The following is a 14,108-nucleotide window of genomic DNA, read 5'->3' as shown; positions in this document are numbered from 1 at the left end:
CTCTCTCTCTCTCTCTCTCTCTCTCTCTCTAACACACACACACACACGCGGAGGAACACACTAGACGGTACAAATGAACCAAAATTCCCTCCCCCTCAAAAAGTAGAATAGCAAGAGGAAGTTACGGAAAATTTCTTTCGATCTCGCAACAAAACCCAGGAAAACATTCATGGATGGTACCGGGTAGCTGTTGCTTTCTCTTTTTTTATTCTTCTGGTAGAATTTATGTTTATCTTTTATGTGGCTTTATTTTTGCTTCCATTCCTTTCCACTTGGTACAGTAATATACAAATAGTTCTACCTCTCAAATGCAAGGAGGTAAGGAGTAACTAAAATAAAAGTACTTAAAACTACTAAGGAACAAAGATAAATACATAAGCTACTTAGAGTTCACTGATATTATAATTATACAGCTTGTGAGTAAGAATGTATCACTGGCTAAGCAAAAAAATAGCGAGGGTAAAGCATAAACATATATTTAAAATTACCTTCGACAACTCGGTGTGTGCTCTCCTTACTGTCACCCGCAATTACTAGCCTGGCTCGCCTACTCATGAAGTTTTGTCAATGAATGTATGTTGTATCTGGATTATTATTAGACAATGTTCTTCCTCACGAGATAAAATAAATAATAGTAATAATAAAAATGATAATAATAATAATAATGATAATAATAAGGATAATAATGATAATAATAAATAATAATAATAATAATAATATTGATAATAATAATAATAATAATAATAATATGATAATAATAACAATGATAATAATAATAATAATAACAGGTATCACACACTTTTACAGCACAAAAGGTATTTATCAGGAATCTAAATCCACACACCTTCGTACCGAGAGAGAGAGAGAGAGAGAGAGAGAGAGAGAGAGAGAGAGAGAGAGAGAGAGAGAGAGAGAGAGAGAGAGAATGTACAATAAACAATCTTATATTACAGCATACATAGGGATATAATGGCAAACGTTATGACCAGAATCCAAAACAGCTACACTCGAACACACGTGGCACAGTAAAAGTGTAGACGTGCATACCAATGACCTTCAAGCGGCAAGTAGAGTGCGTGATTCAACTACACTACTGTACGCTACTCTACAGTATTACAGACTAGCTTCATTGTAAGGGTCGATACTTTACTGCACTGTATTAGAGGTAAAACTAACTACAGAAAAAGTGAGGACAATAATAGAAAAAAAAAAGTAAAAACGGTCAAATATACGACTAATTATAGATTGGTAAACAATTAAGGCACTTATAAATCCATCAAGAAAAAAAAATGCATAACAAACACATGCAATCCCAGTAATACGTCACTATAGAACCACAAAAAGGTCACGGAATATTATATCTCATTTCCCGCCACTGATCCTACTCCTGACATCACGAGACCTTTCCCGCCACTGACTGAGCCCTCGGACCGCGCTGCATCATCACACACTCCTGCACCTTTGAGGGAACGTTCATCTGTGCCGTCAATTACTTCAGGATGTGAAACAGGCGAGTATACTGATATACCTATCCACGCATCCCTACTTGAATCTTATGACGAGGAGGGAGGAGGAGGAGGAGGAGTAGGAGGAGGAGATTGATAAAGAGAAGGTAGAATATGATTGTTAGTATAAATGGGATGTTAGCTTTTTATCCCTTATATAGAAACTAAATGCTGAAATGATAATAGAGGCTGTATCGTACTGTAACAAGACACTTCATTGCTTGTGTGCAGCTTCGCATATATCTGTTTATTGTGTGGTGGTGGTAGTGGTGGTGGTAGAGAGAATGATGGTGGTGGTGGTAGTAGTAGTAGTAGTAGTAGTAGTAGTAGTAGTAGTAGTAGTAGTAGTAGTAGTAGTAGTAGTAGCAGCAGCAGCAGCAGCAGCAGCAGCAGCAGCAGTAACAGCAGCAGCAGCAGCAGCAGCAGCAGCAGCAGCAGCAGCAGTTGTAGTAATAGTAAGTAGATGGTGATAATGAAAATGAAGCTGATGATAATGATGGCAACGTAGTAATAGTAAAATTAACATTAATAGCAACAACAGCAACAACAAACAACAGCAGCAGCAGCGGTATCAACAGGAACTGCAAGAACGACGAAAAATCACTGGAAAACTCATTATTTTCATATTCAGAGTTCGTGGTAGAAGCAACGAAGGATGAGAGAGAGAGAGAGAGAGAGAGAGAATGAGAGAGAAAATTTTGGTCATGAATCACAAGACACATCAAATTAAGACCTCCCATTCCTAATCTTCCTTCCAATTCCTCCTCGTCCTCTTTCGCCCGCCTGACTTTCGCCACCTTCGCCTTCTCATATGACTTGGTATTGTCCTACTCTTTAATTCCTTCGAAGTTCATGACAAACTGCTGTGACGGTCGTCTCATGAAAGCTCTGTCACTAGGAAGGCCAATGTCAGTTTGCTGAGAGGGGCGTCTCGTGTAATCCCCATAATCTAACCTGGGGGGGATCGGCTGCTGAGGAGCACGACTCGGAAGCGACCTACCGCTAATGCCAACTTGCTGGGAGGGACGTCTTGCAAACTCCTCTTGTCGAGGTCTCTTCAGTTCTATTTGCTGTGAGGACCGTCTTTCATATTCCCGTAAATTAGGCCTACCTAGATCTATTTGCTGAGAGGGTCGTCTTCCATATTCCCGTAAGTTAGGCCTACCTAGATCTACTTGCTGCGAGGGCCGTCTTCCGTATTCGCGTAAATTAGGTCTACCTAGATCTACTTGCTGCGAGGGCCGTCTTCCGTATTCCCGTAAATTAGGCCTACCTAGCTCTCCTTGCTGCGGGGGCCGTCTTCCGTATTCTCCCAATCTCTGCTTTCCTGGTTCGATTTGCTGAGAGAAGCGTCGTCCGTGTTCCATCGTTCTCGGGCGATGTTCGTCTATCTGCTGTGAGGGACGTCTTCCAAATTCGTTCAAGTTATGCCCACCTACGTCTATTTGTTGAGAGGGACGCCTTCCATATTCCATTAGATTAGGCTTGCCTAGGTCTACTTGCTGAGAGGGACGTCTTCCGAATTCTCTCATGTTAGACCTGCTCCTTGACTCATGGTGGGAAGGTCTTCTGTCGTGTTCAGATGCTGCAGCTATGTTCGGGTGGGAGGAGTGTTTGTTATATTCTTCAAAACTATTCATCCTGATGTTCACCAACTGGGACGGCCGTCTGTTGAATACCGCCTTATGGTCCAGGTTGCTGGACACCTGCTGAGACAAGCGTCTGTCCACAGCCTCTTCGAGGATATTGTTTATATTCTCTGGAACGGTGAACTGTTCGTTAACCGTATCATCGTCATTACACGTTTCATTCGGAGGTTCTGTTTCCATGTTGTCATCAGGATACAACTCTCGGTTCGTTCCAGAATCAATGGTTTCGCCTTCCCCTTGAAATCGCTGATTAGCTGAGCTCTGGTGTTGTCTTTTATACCTGTAAAAAAAAAAAAAAAGCGGATGAGTGTCAGCAACTGCGGGTCCGTCATGACGGGAAAGTTTTGTTAGACGCTATTACCCCACACGAAAGAGACTACAGTGACTGCGCAAATGTGTATAATTTCCTTTGCCTCTGATATAATTAATCCGTCCATGTTATAAGGTCTCTTGCCGTCTCTGCACCCAAGTCAGTCTATCTTATGACACAGAGAACAAACCAAGCAATATTCACAGAGAGAGAGAGAGAGAGAGAGAGAGAGAGAGAGAGAGAGAGAGAGAGAGAGAGAGAGAGAGAGAGAGAGAGAGAGAGAGAGAGAGAGAGAGAGAGAGAGAGAGAATACCAAAGTGCCCCCTAGCCCCCAATACCCATACAACCTTACTCACAGTTTATCATTATCGGAATCGATGACGTTTGGCATGAAAGGAGCAGGTCTTGGCGGTTTTGTCTGGTGTTTCTTCCAGTAGACAACAAACCCGCCGATCGCAAGAAGGATCAACAGCACCCCTCCACCAATGGACAGTCCAAGAATGAGGCCAAGTGGAGTTTCTTTCGGAACATATGCAGTTTTCACATTCGTATTACTTGGTTTCCCTCTCCCTGCTCCATTCACGGCCTACAATTAGGGATGAAGAACCATGTAAACAATATAGGTTTACGTGATGCATAAATGGAAAGTAAAGAACTTGCTACCGCACACATCATTCGCTCCATTTATTAATGGCGATGTGCTCAGCCATCATTCATTCACACACACACTGGCTCAGCTCAAAATACTATTCACTCATTTCCTGGGTACCAAGATCCAAATGACCCGTGCATGACGAAGTTTTCTTCTACTAACTATCCCTAGCATCATCAACATGACTACATCACTACCAATAATATGACATGGCAATACTTAAATTAAAACGGCCTCTTACCATGACAGAAACGACGTACGTCCAGGATGACGAGAGTCCTTCGATCTGAAACGTCTTAATCGTGGCACTGACGTCCTGCTCGCCAACAAGATTACCATTCTCTGTGGTCCAATTGAGATGCCACGAGCTAAGCTTCCCTCGCACAGATTCAGGGCTATCCCAAGCAACCGTCGCGGAATGAGAGTTATTTGCTGTTTGACGCAAGTTTGTCGGAGGATCCGAGACTGTGTGAAAGAGGAGAAAAAAGTAGAATCTTACTAAAAGATGAAGTTTTCTGTGAAACGAAACTAAAAAAAAAAAAGGCGGATCTTAGTCACCGACAACTGAAGTGTTCTCGAAGTGCTCACTTAATATGTATATTTTTTTCCTCTTGTGTGACCATTTTCTTTGTAACATTGATTTATGCCATATGTGAATGTGACGTTATATTTTCTTCTAAAAAGTCCCTTGGTGACGTCACCCGCCCGTAAACCCATATGAGCGAACATACATGTAAACAGCAGGCTATGATGGAAGACACGTGCATGCCGGCAAGCACGCTGATGATGCACATGTTACCATGCACAGGGCACCGCACTCACGTGTCCGTGTGTGACAATGAGGGGATACGCGGCGAGTACAAACATTAACATCGCTATCATGTGAAGGCAAATCTTCATTATGAAAGACATCGTAAAGAAGAAGAAATAAAACACCCATACTTCCTAACTGTAGAGTATCTATTTAGGCTGGAACATTTCACTTCCTCAGGTTGGGTCACTTATCACCATAAAATATAAAAATGCGGATACAATCAAAAAGGCAAATAGCAACTCTTGGACAATTACAAAACCAAGAATATCGGATCGAAATGTACACAACATCACTTGACGGAGCAACATGTGCCAGGCCAAAGAGCTGTGCCCACGTACTTACTCACCCACATTACAGTTCAAGCAGCGAGTCTACAGCACCCACTTACCTTCCTCCTGCGTTGTGGTGGTGCAGTTGGCTGGCTGCGTTGAGTTATCAACGTAGATCGCCACCGAGACCTCAGAGTACGGCTTCAAATGTTCCAGAGTGTCGGATGAAACATTCCCGATAAGGGACTTAGAGTCCGAGCCTGTAATCCGATGTAGTATTCCAGCAATTGTTTGTCATCTCTTTTTTCATGCATATGAAATGTCACCACCAGCACCATCACCATCAAAACACCCAAAGAATCATAAAAGACATAATACGGAAGCGCCTCACCTTTGTCCTCAGACCAAAGCGACGTGAAGCTCCATGTAACGTTGTACAAGTTGACTGGACAATTCAATTCCTGGAGCTCCCAGTTGAGTGCTACCTCGCCTGGCTCCGTGGTCTCACATGTCAGGCTCGAGACTAAAGAGAAGGTAAGACCATTTTACGTCAGTTTACTGTCGCTCACATACTCACATTCATCACCAAGTGTCTGTATCAACATCCTCAATAAACGAGACCTCTGCCTTAAACACTTACTTGAGTTCACGAGTAAAACACTTTCCGGTGGGGATCTCTCGCCAAACTCGTCAAAATCAGTAGTCTTCGCACTCACCGTCACATCCACCTCCCCGCCACACGAGTTTTCCATTATCTGATAGGAAAACGTGTTTTTGTCTGTGACTTGAGAATCAACTCTACCATTCCAGTCCGTCCATTCCACACGATAATTACTGATGATTCCATTCTTCTCTAAAGGTTCTTTCCAAGTCACGCTGATTGTGAAATTCTCAACCTGTAACTTCTCCAGCGTTGGCGGTCCAGGAGCTGTGAGAATGACATACAAAAGTAAAGTGACGCAGGAGCTTTAAACTTGTGCAACACAAACCAAAGTTGTGTCTCCAGAAATTGCACTTCACCAAGACGCGACCATCGGGACGTGCACAAGACATACCTGCCATGGGAGTGGTGGAGGAGCATGTTATTGGTTTCCCTGCATTTATGCCCACATTGAGACTCACTGTATACTTAGTGTAGGGAATGGAGGGAATGTTGTAGCAGATCTCGTCCCGGCTCCAACCCAGCGTCGTGCTATTTGAGTCTGCAGGAAAGGAAATGATTCTCTTGATGCTGTGAACTGAAAGTGTCTTGCCAGTGACCACTAAAGAATACTTAGAAAAAACCTTGCTAATTATTAGTGAACGAATGGTAGTAAATACACTAATGCAAAAGTTATTATAGGCACCGTGATGGTTCCGCCAAGCACAATGCTGCAAGGTGTGATGCGAAACTGAAGGCAACCAGGTGCCAGGCCTGACCCTAACAGGTAAAGGGGAAGCAAACAGCACCTGTGGCGCCAGGTGACCAGAGCACGTGTCCTTCCCACTGCAGGTTGTATTGCGACACTGGACAGTCTGTGCTGTAGGGAAGCCAGCACGCCAGCAAATCAGGCCCGTGCTGAAGACAGTCCATCTGTTCCGGCAACGCTGAAATAAAGCAGCAATATAACTTTCCTGCACGAGCATTGGTGCGAAATTTGGCTCACACAAAAGAATCCAGGCAGACAAAAGGCATCAAGGTTTCCCGGCTTCACCTGCACAATCTTCACGTGTGGTGACTCACCATCGCCAGCGGGAGTCACGTTCTTGGCTTCAGATCGCTCCCCCCACCCATCGTTCTTGACGGCGCCGTTACGAGCCGCAACAGAAATATCGACACTGACACAGGCCTCCAGAGTGACGGTCGTGGTGCGCACCTCTTCGCTCACCTCCTTCACATAGTCGTCTGCGTCATTTAAATATATTCCGTAATGAGTAATGTTTCCGTTTTCCTCAGCAGGAGGCTCCCACGTGACCCGCACCTCGCCCTGCTCCTCCGACACCAAGGACACGAGCACCGGTGGCCCCGCATCTGCACAAAACATGTCCAGGTGAAACAGGTAGACTTTCTACTGCCAGCACAAACTTGGCATCACTGTTAGCCGCACACTTCTGCCTTCTGAATGGACTCGGTGTTTTTTTTTTAATTATGTCTGTTACTTTTTTACTGAGTGCATGGCAGTGTGTTACAGAGAAGACTGCAGCAGCGGGACAAACAAAGGCATACTCACTTGTCTCTAAGGTGGTGCCGCTGCACGAGATGGCGTCGCCGACGATCCCCTCAACGGACGCAGCGATCTCGAAGGTGTACCTGTGGTAGGGCGGCGGGTTGTTCTCCGTGTGGGAGAGTCCTCTGGTTTCAATGCCGTTGCTTTCCTCCTCACCACTTCCCCATAACTTTTTTATCGTCCAGTTCACGATGTAAGTTTCTATTTTGCAGGAGGTTTTAGGTTTTTCCCAGTTCACGGTGATATAGTTATCGGCCACATCAACTGAACAATTTTGGGGCTCCGGCGGAACTGTTGGAGCAATGAGGAAAGGACTCTTAGCTTTTGAACATAATAAATATGGTGAATGTTTGTTTGCTCTCTCTCTCTCTCTCTCTCTCTCTCTCTCTCTCTCTCTCTCTACTAGGATGACTAACTTAATGGATCGAGCTCATCATTATGTGGATGTAGGCAGGTATGTTTCATAAAGGGGTGCCAAGTGGAAGGCTGCTGGCTTGTTGCAGCTTCCCTGATGTCCTTGTGTTCTACTCACCACCGACCGTTGTTTTACCCCTGGTTGTCGCTGGGAATTTTTTTCCAATGTCTTCGTAATAGGAAGAAACGGTGATGTCAAGCGTCATGCATGGATTCAGGTCGACAATCATGTACTGGAGGCCGAAAATTCTTACTTCAGTGTTGTTATGGTAGTCAGTGAGGAGATAGTACGAAGGTGGCAAATTTGGTTCAGACCAACTGACTTTCATGGCAGTGGAGTTGATTCCCTCGGCGACTAGGTTCTGAGGGGGACCGGCTGTGGAAAGAAAAGGTGGAATGCAAAGTGAGGCAGAGGAGCCGGGGACAGGCTGGGATAGTGATGGAGCACAGCGCGTTCACTGCATCACTTGTGTGAATAACTCATCACTAGCGGGACCCGAGAAACCTTTCACGGCAACTTTCATCGTTTTGGCAATCCTGTCTACAGTCATTCTTCATTCCCCATCCCACACTGCCTCACCTGGTAACGTCCCCCTACCTCCCTCCCCAACACACGGGCTGCCAATTTTCCACGGTCATACACACACATACATAGAAAAGATGTCGAAGAAGGAAGCGAAAGAAAGAAAAAAAAAAAAAAAGAAATAACACGAATGCAGGAGACAGACGAACACCCACAGTAAAATCATGAACACCTCAAGGAATGCATAGCTTAACATTGGATTCAGATCCCATGGCGCAACACTTCATAAGTTACCATTTGTGAAAGAGTAACGTCGTACTAACCGTAAGACAAGACAAATTATAGTATGGTTATATATGTACTGCAGCTTTCACCCCTGCGTGACTTGTACTTACCAGCTGCTGTCGTGGTCTGGCTGATGGAGGCGGCGGGCCCTTCCCCCTCTGAAGTACTGGCGTACACGCTGAAGGTGTAGAGTGTTTCTGGCGTCAGTTGTGACACTTCCACTGTTGTCTCATTCACGAAAGTCTCCGCGGGCTGGGATCCTTCCTCTTGGCAGGTCACTCTATACTTTTCGATGTCACACTGCGTGGCAGGTTTCCTCCACGCCAGCGTCACCGTGTCGTAAGTGTAATTCATCACGTGGAGGTCTTGTGGTTCCGGAGGTTCTGAGGTAAATATATTTTCCTGTAATGTTTGGTGACGCTTTGTTGTGGGGGCGTGCAATGCTCAAGCTTAAGTCTCCTCTCTAATCGTGGAGCGACAGGTCTCAGTGATAATTCTCATACCAAGTGTAAATAAGGAAATGAGATTCACTATTTAAAAAAAAATAACAGTTGTAAGACAGTGAAAAGAACACAATGATACTGAAAAGTGGAAAGATAACACAGTGAAGAATGAGAAGTGTGACGAGCCCGCGCTCCTTAGTCTTTGTGTGGTATCTGTAACCTGACCATGTGGTGGCTGCGCTGGTGGCTGGGTGTCCTGGTCAATAACCCTCTCAAGAATAGGATTGCAGCACGCGCTGAGGGGAGAAAAATTCCGTAGTGGAGGATTTCAGTAAAATGGGCTTACCGGTTAGGAGACGCTGGAAGTAATGAGAAAGAAAAGTAATATGAATATTCATTTCATAAAGTGTTATCAAAGCTTCGTAGTAACGAAGTGTAATGGGGTCTGAATTTAAAGGATAATCGTGTTTATGGGGATAACTAGCTGACAACTACTATGGCGCGTGACAGCCAGCCAGTCCGCGAACCATGCATGTCTGATTCCGGCCACCTGTCGTCATGTTAGGTGCTGGACACTGCGTGTTCCGATGTGCGATCTGCAAGACGTTCCCTTATCTCAGGGGCGCGTCTCATCACACTGGTCAAGTACCGAATAATTAGGTGGAACACTTGATGGAGTGCATCCAGCAGCTAGGGAGTGTTCATGCAACGTGTTTATTGGTGATTGTTTTCTTGTTTGCCGGACGCCTTGCTGGTTGCTGGCCTCATCTTGTAAACCCCAGCTGTCCTAACAATTATATAAATACTTGCCATACATTGCTAATCTACTACTATTTAGTTTTAATATTCATAACTGTTAATTTCATCTTGAATATGCTTCTCACCCTTGGTTAACTTTGATCCTTACAAAGTGCACCACCGGTACGTCCTGCACGTGCTCCCTCCCCCCCACACACCCCTAATCTAAGTGTTCACTGTCCTGGAGTGGTAAGCTAGCCAGTGTGACTACTTTTGTGTGAGATAACTAGTGAAAACAGAGGGGCTGCTGCGCCTCTCTTCTCGCGGAGTGATTTATCTTCTCAAGTAGTAATTGTGGAAGTGCGACTTTGGTGGAACAACTTACTGCCGACGTCAGTCTCTCCATCAGCCACGGCCGGGTCACTTTCGCCGAATGACACTGTCTTTACTCCGAAGGTGTATTTCGTGCAGTCTTCAAGACCTTCCCAAATGTAGTACTCATGAGAAGTTGTGTCGTTCAAGTCTTCGCCCTCCACATATACAAAATAGTAGTACTCTACTTCAATATTGGAGGGTTTACTCCACATCATCATCATGTTGGATGGCCCCTCAGGCTTCACTTCCAAGTTCTGAGGCATGTCGGGCTTACCTTCAGCTGGACCTAAGGGTAGATCGGAAGGCATTCAACACTCAGACTACATCACAGTTTGATTCAAATAGGGAAACACTTCCTTTATTACTGTGGTTGTTGATAGGGTTAACAATGGTGTTGGACAGACAGACAGATAGATAGATAGACAAACAAACAGACAGGCATGCACACACACACACACACACACACACACACACATTATATTGGCCATTTATATTGAATAATGTTATTCTTTTTCTACGTCAGTGATATATTTTTTCTCACTGCTCCCCAGGAAGTAAATTTCTTTGCTCTGTAGTATGTAATATTTACCATTTATTTATTTTATTATTATTATTATTATTATTATTATTGTTATTATTATTATTACTGTTGTTGTTGTTGTTGTTGTTATAGTTATTATAATTAATGAATTTCTAAAGCATTATCAGCATTAATGCTACTAACACTATTATTATCATTGTTGTTATTAGTTTTGCTATACCATTATTACCATCATCACCACCACTTCAACAACAACAACAACAACAACAACAACAACTACAACTACTACTACTACTACTACTACTACTTCTACTGCTACTACCTTTCTGACTAGCATCATCACCATTGTTGTCAGTACTAGATTAAAATGGGGTGCCGCCGGAGAGAACTTTTATCTGCTATCTTTTTTCAGGTGATAAGGGCGCGGGGTGGAGCCGGTCGGATGTCGGTAATGCGTTGGGTGGCATCACGTTTATCAAGGCAATGGTTATCCAGCTTGATTCCCTGCTCTTGTTGATCTTAATGGCTTACTGTGGCTTAGATAAATTGCTTACTGAGATTACTGGCGTACTGTGGCTCAGATTAGTGGCTCATTTTGGTTTACATTGATGGATTACTGTGGGTGGCCTTTATGGCTTTTTGTGGCTAAGATTAGTGGCTTGATGTGACTGAGATTATTAGTGATTCAAATTTGATTCGATAGTTCATTGGTTCATTTTGCTCTAGGTTATTGATCCACCGTGACTCAGATTAATGGTCCTCCGTGGCCGAGATTATTGCCCCTCCCCCCCTCTCTCACACACACACACACATACACACACACACGCACACACACATATACCCAGAAAACGAAACAGAACGCTCATCTTTTTTCTCGTTGAGAAGGCGAGGTAAATAAAAACCGAACTACAACACTGCGAATCTACAAACGTTACAGGTTCCTTCATTAAAAAAAAAAAAAAAAAAAAAAAAAAAAACAGGCAACAGACAGACATCTCTTCACGCCGAGGTCATCGCTGCTCAGATTACTAGTCTTATAAAACTGACTTAGTGATGCCGTAATATTCAAATAAAGTACCTCCAGTGTAATCCCGCACAAAAAAAAAAAAAAACACACTTTAACAGAAGGATCACCGGGGGATATTCAAACACGTAGCACGGAAAACGACGCGTCTTTAAATGTTATTCACCGACAAAGGATGAAATTATAATAGTATACAGTTAGTGAGGCGAGATCAGTAGTTGCTCTAAGCTATCGCACATCTGCCAGCCGCCTAAGACCCAACCACCATCTCTTCAGCCGCCTATCATGGGCAGAGGATGAATGATAGACAGATAACACTGATAAAAATAATGAGCACATAATCGGCTATGACATCATCTGGCACAAGATAGCAGGAGAAAATTTAGAGGTAGGACGGGAAGGACGAGGACTAGGAGGATTACAAAGAATACCCAGCATCAGCAGATCTTTAGGTCCTTGCAAGGGTGTCTGGTAATGACTTCTAAATAGCTACATGATAAAAGGGACAGGATGAAAGAGCAGAAAATAAACAGCAGGAGGAGGAGGAGGAGGAGGAGCTGGAGGTGAAGGACCGCATGGTTAATGAAAAAAGAAAATGATAAAAGACCATATTATGAAGGTTGAAATGAGAGACGAGAGATACACAATGAAGAAAATACTGATATATGATGGGAAGGAGAAAGAGATAACCATGAGAGTGGAATGCGAAGGTTATCCTTAGAAAATACAAAAAATAACGCGATTAACAAAGATAAGGAAGATAGGTTAAAAATTACTGGCTGAAATGACGAGAGAGAGAGAGAGAGAGAGAGAGAGAGAGAGAGAGAGAGAGAGAGAGAGAGAGAGAGAGAGAGAGAGAGAGAGAGAGAGAGAGAGAGAGAGAATGATGATGTCCAAAGGTTGCAAGGCACACTAGATATGCTGATAACACTTTGCATGCCCGACGTGCACTCTCAGCCTCGTCACCTGCATTGCATTGTGACGGTTGGCTGTTAGTACTGAATCACAGGTAAACTTGCATGTTTTATAACTTACGTTTACACGCTCACACTCCCCTGCCCCCCCATACCTTCCACACACACACACACACACTCTCTCTCTCTCTCTCTCTCTCTCTCTCTCTCTCTCTCTCTCTCTCTCTCTCTCTCTCTCTCTCGAAATCACCATAAAACAGACATGAACACAAAAGACGAACAAAACAGTGCATTGGCATAATTAGTTTCATTATCAATCAGTAAAAAAATATTTAAGAATAGAAAAAGAATTCTATTATTTGACAGAGGAACCAGTACATGTTAAGGAACACTTATAAAATTGGTAGAATTAGTATCAATAATCAAGATACGATCAATAATCAAAATATTTCAAGATCTAATGGATTCAGCATTAAAAAAAAAATGTAATCAAAGATATAAAAAGGAATTAGTTTTCAAAAAGAGTGGTACATGAATGTAAATAATCAAATGCTAATTTATCAGAGATCTTTCAAAGAATAAACAAATATGGAGATGATAGGTATGTTTCATGCAAAGACATCCGCCTGTAGGTCTGACGGCTTCTTGCAGCTTCCCTTATTTTATGTTCTTAAGTTCGAGTAACTCACCTTCTTTCCCATGTTCCCTTGCTAACTGTCGTGCTTTCTCTTCCTTCTGAAATAAAGAAAACAGAAGATTCATATAAGTAGAACTCCATACAAAGCAACGAAAACTGGGAAAAAAATAAAAACTTAGCTCTTATCAGGTAAATGAACAAATAATGCAAATAACAGGATGTTACAACAACGATTGCAACACGATCTCTCTCTCTCTCTCTCTCTCTCTCTCTCTCTCTCTCTCTCTCTCTCTCTCTCTCTCTCTCTCTCTCTCTCTCTCTCTCTCTCTCTCTGTCGTTTATCAGTTAGATTTCCTGGTAATGACTGACAGCTCTCATAATCGTAAATTTCTGTAAATATTCACCGAGACAATAGACGATTATCTTTGTACCCCTAAAATGTACATGTTTTAACATAGACAGACTGAGCTACGTGGCTACAGCAGGCTGTAGATGTGACGACAACAGACGGAAACTGACACACACATTGGACAGATGATTATTGATTGCCGTAACATGAATAAAAAGTGGATGGAAGCAAAATCATAAGTTTATTGTCACAGAGAATAGATTAATGACTGCAAAGGCAGACGAAAGTAGCAGGAAGCACACACACACACACACACACACACACACACACATACACACACACAGACGGAAGAATAAGTACAGGGAGAGGAGATGACGTAAATTTACACTTACGACGATGAATGCATGTCAACAAATATGTATATACGGTTATTAGTGGAAAGAGAATGATTAAAATAAT

The 14,108-nt window shown here is 43.2% G+C and overlaps 1 protein-coding gene across 6 annotated transcripts in view; it reads right to left on the bottom strand.

Moving 5' to 3' along the window:
- Positions 1–222: 222 nt before the first annotated feature.
- LOC135108070 (phosphatidylinositol phosphatase PTPRQ-like) overlaps positions 223–14,108 on the bottom strand; it is a 30,057-nt gene continuing 16,171 nt past the window's right edge. For 5 of the 6 annotated variants that reach the window (XM_064018675.1, XM_064018676.1, XM_064018680.1 and 2 more), the window contains 10 exons: positions 7,410–7,697; positions 6,923–7,210; positions 6,649–6,786; positions 6,255–6,401; positions 5,840–6,127; positions 5,591–5,722; positions 5,319–5,459; positions 4,358–4,581; positions 3,821–4,050; positions 223–3,434 (listed from right to left, as the gene is read on the bottom strand). In XM_064018675.1, coding sequence (XP_063874745.1) covers positions 2,333–3,434; positions 3,821–4,050; positions 4,358–4,581; positions 5,319–5,459; positions 5,591–5,722; positions 5,840–6,127; positions 6,255–6,401; positions 6,649–6,786; positions 6,923–7,210; positions 7,410–7,697 — 2,978 coding nt within the window. In that variant the 3' untranslated portion in view covers positions 223–2,332. Of the gene's footprint in view, positions 3,435–3,820; positions 4,051–4,357; positions 4,582–5,318; positions 5,460–5,590; positions 5,723–5,839; positions 6,128–6,254; positions 6,402–6,648; positions 6,787–6,922; positions 7,211–7,409; positions 7,698–7,938; positions 8,197–8,738; positions 9,012–10,194; positions 10,471–13,352; positions 13,399–14,108 lie in introns of all 6 variants that reach the window. The other variant, XM_064018681.1, reaches the window with a different exon arrangement.

Source organism: Scylla paramamosain, chromosome 16 (genome assembly GCF_035594125.1).
Source record: "Scylla paramamosain isolate STU-SP2022 chromosome 16, ASM3559412v1, whole genome shotgun sequence".
Classification (NCBI taxonomy): domain Eukaryota; kingdom Metazoa; phylum Arthropoda; class Malacostraca; order Decapoda; family Portunidae; genus Scylla; species Scylla paramamosain.
The sequence above is the reverse complement of the archived record's forward strand: the minus strand, read 5'-3'. Positions and strand labels throughout refer to the sequence as shown.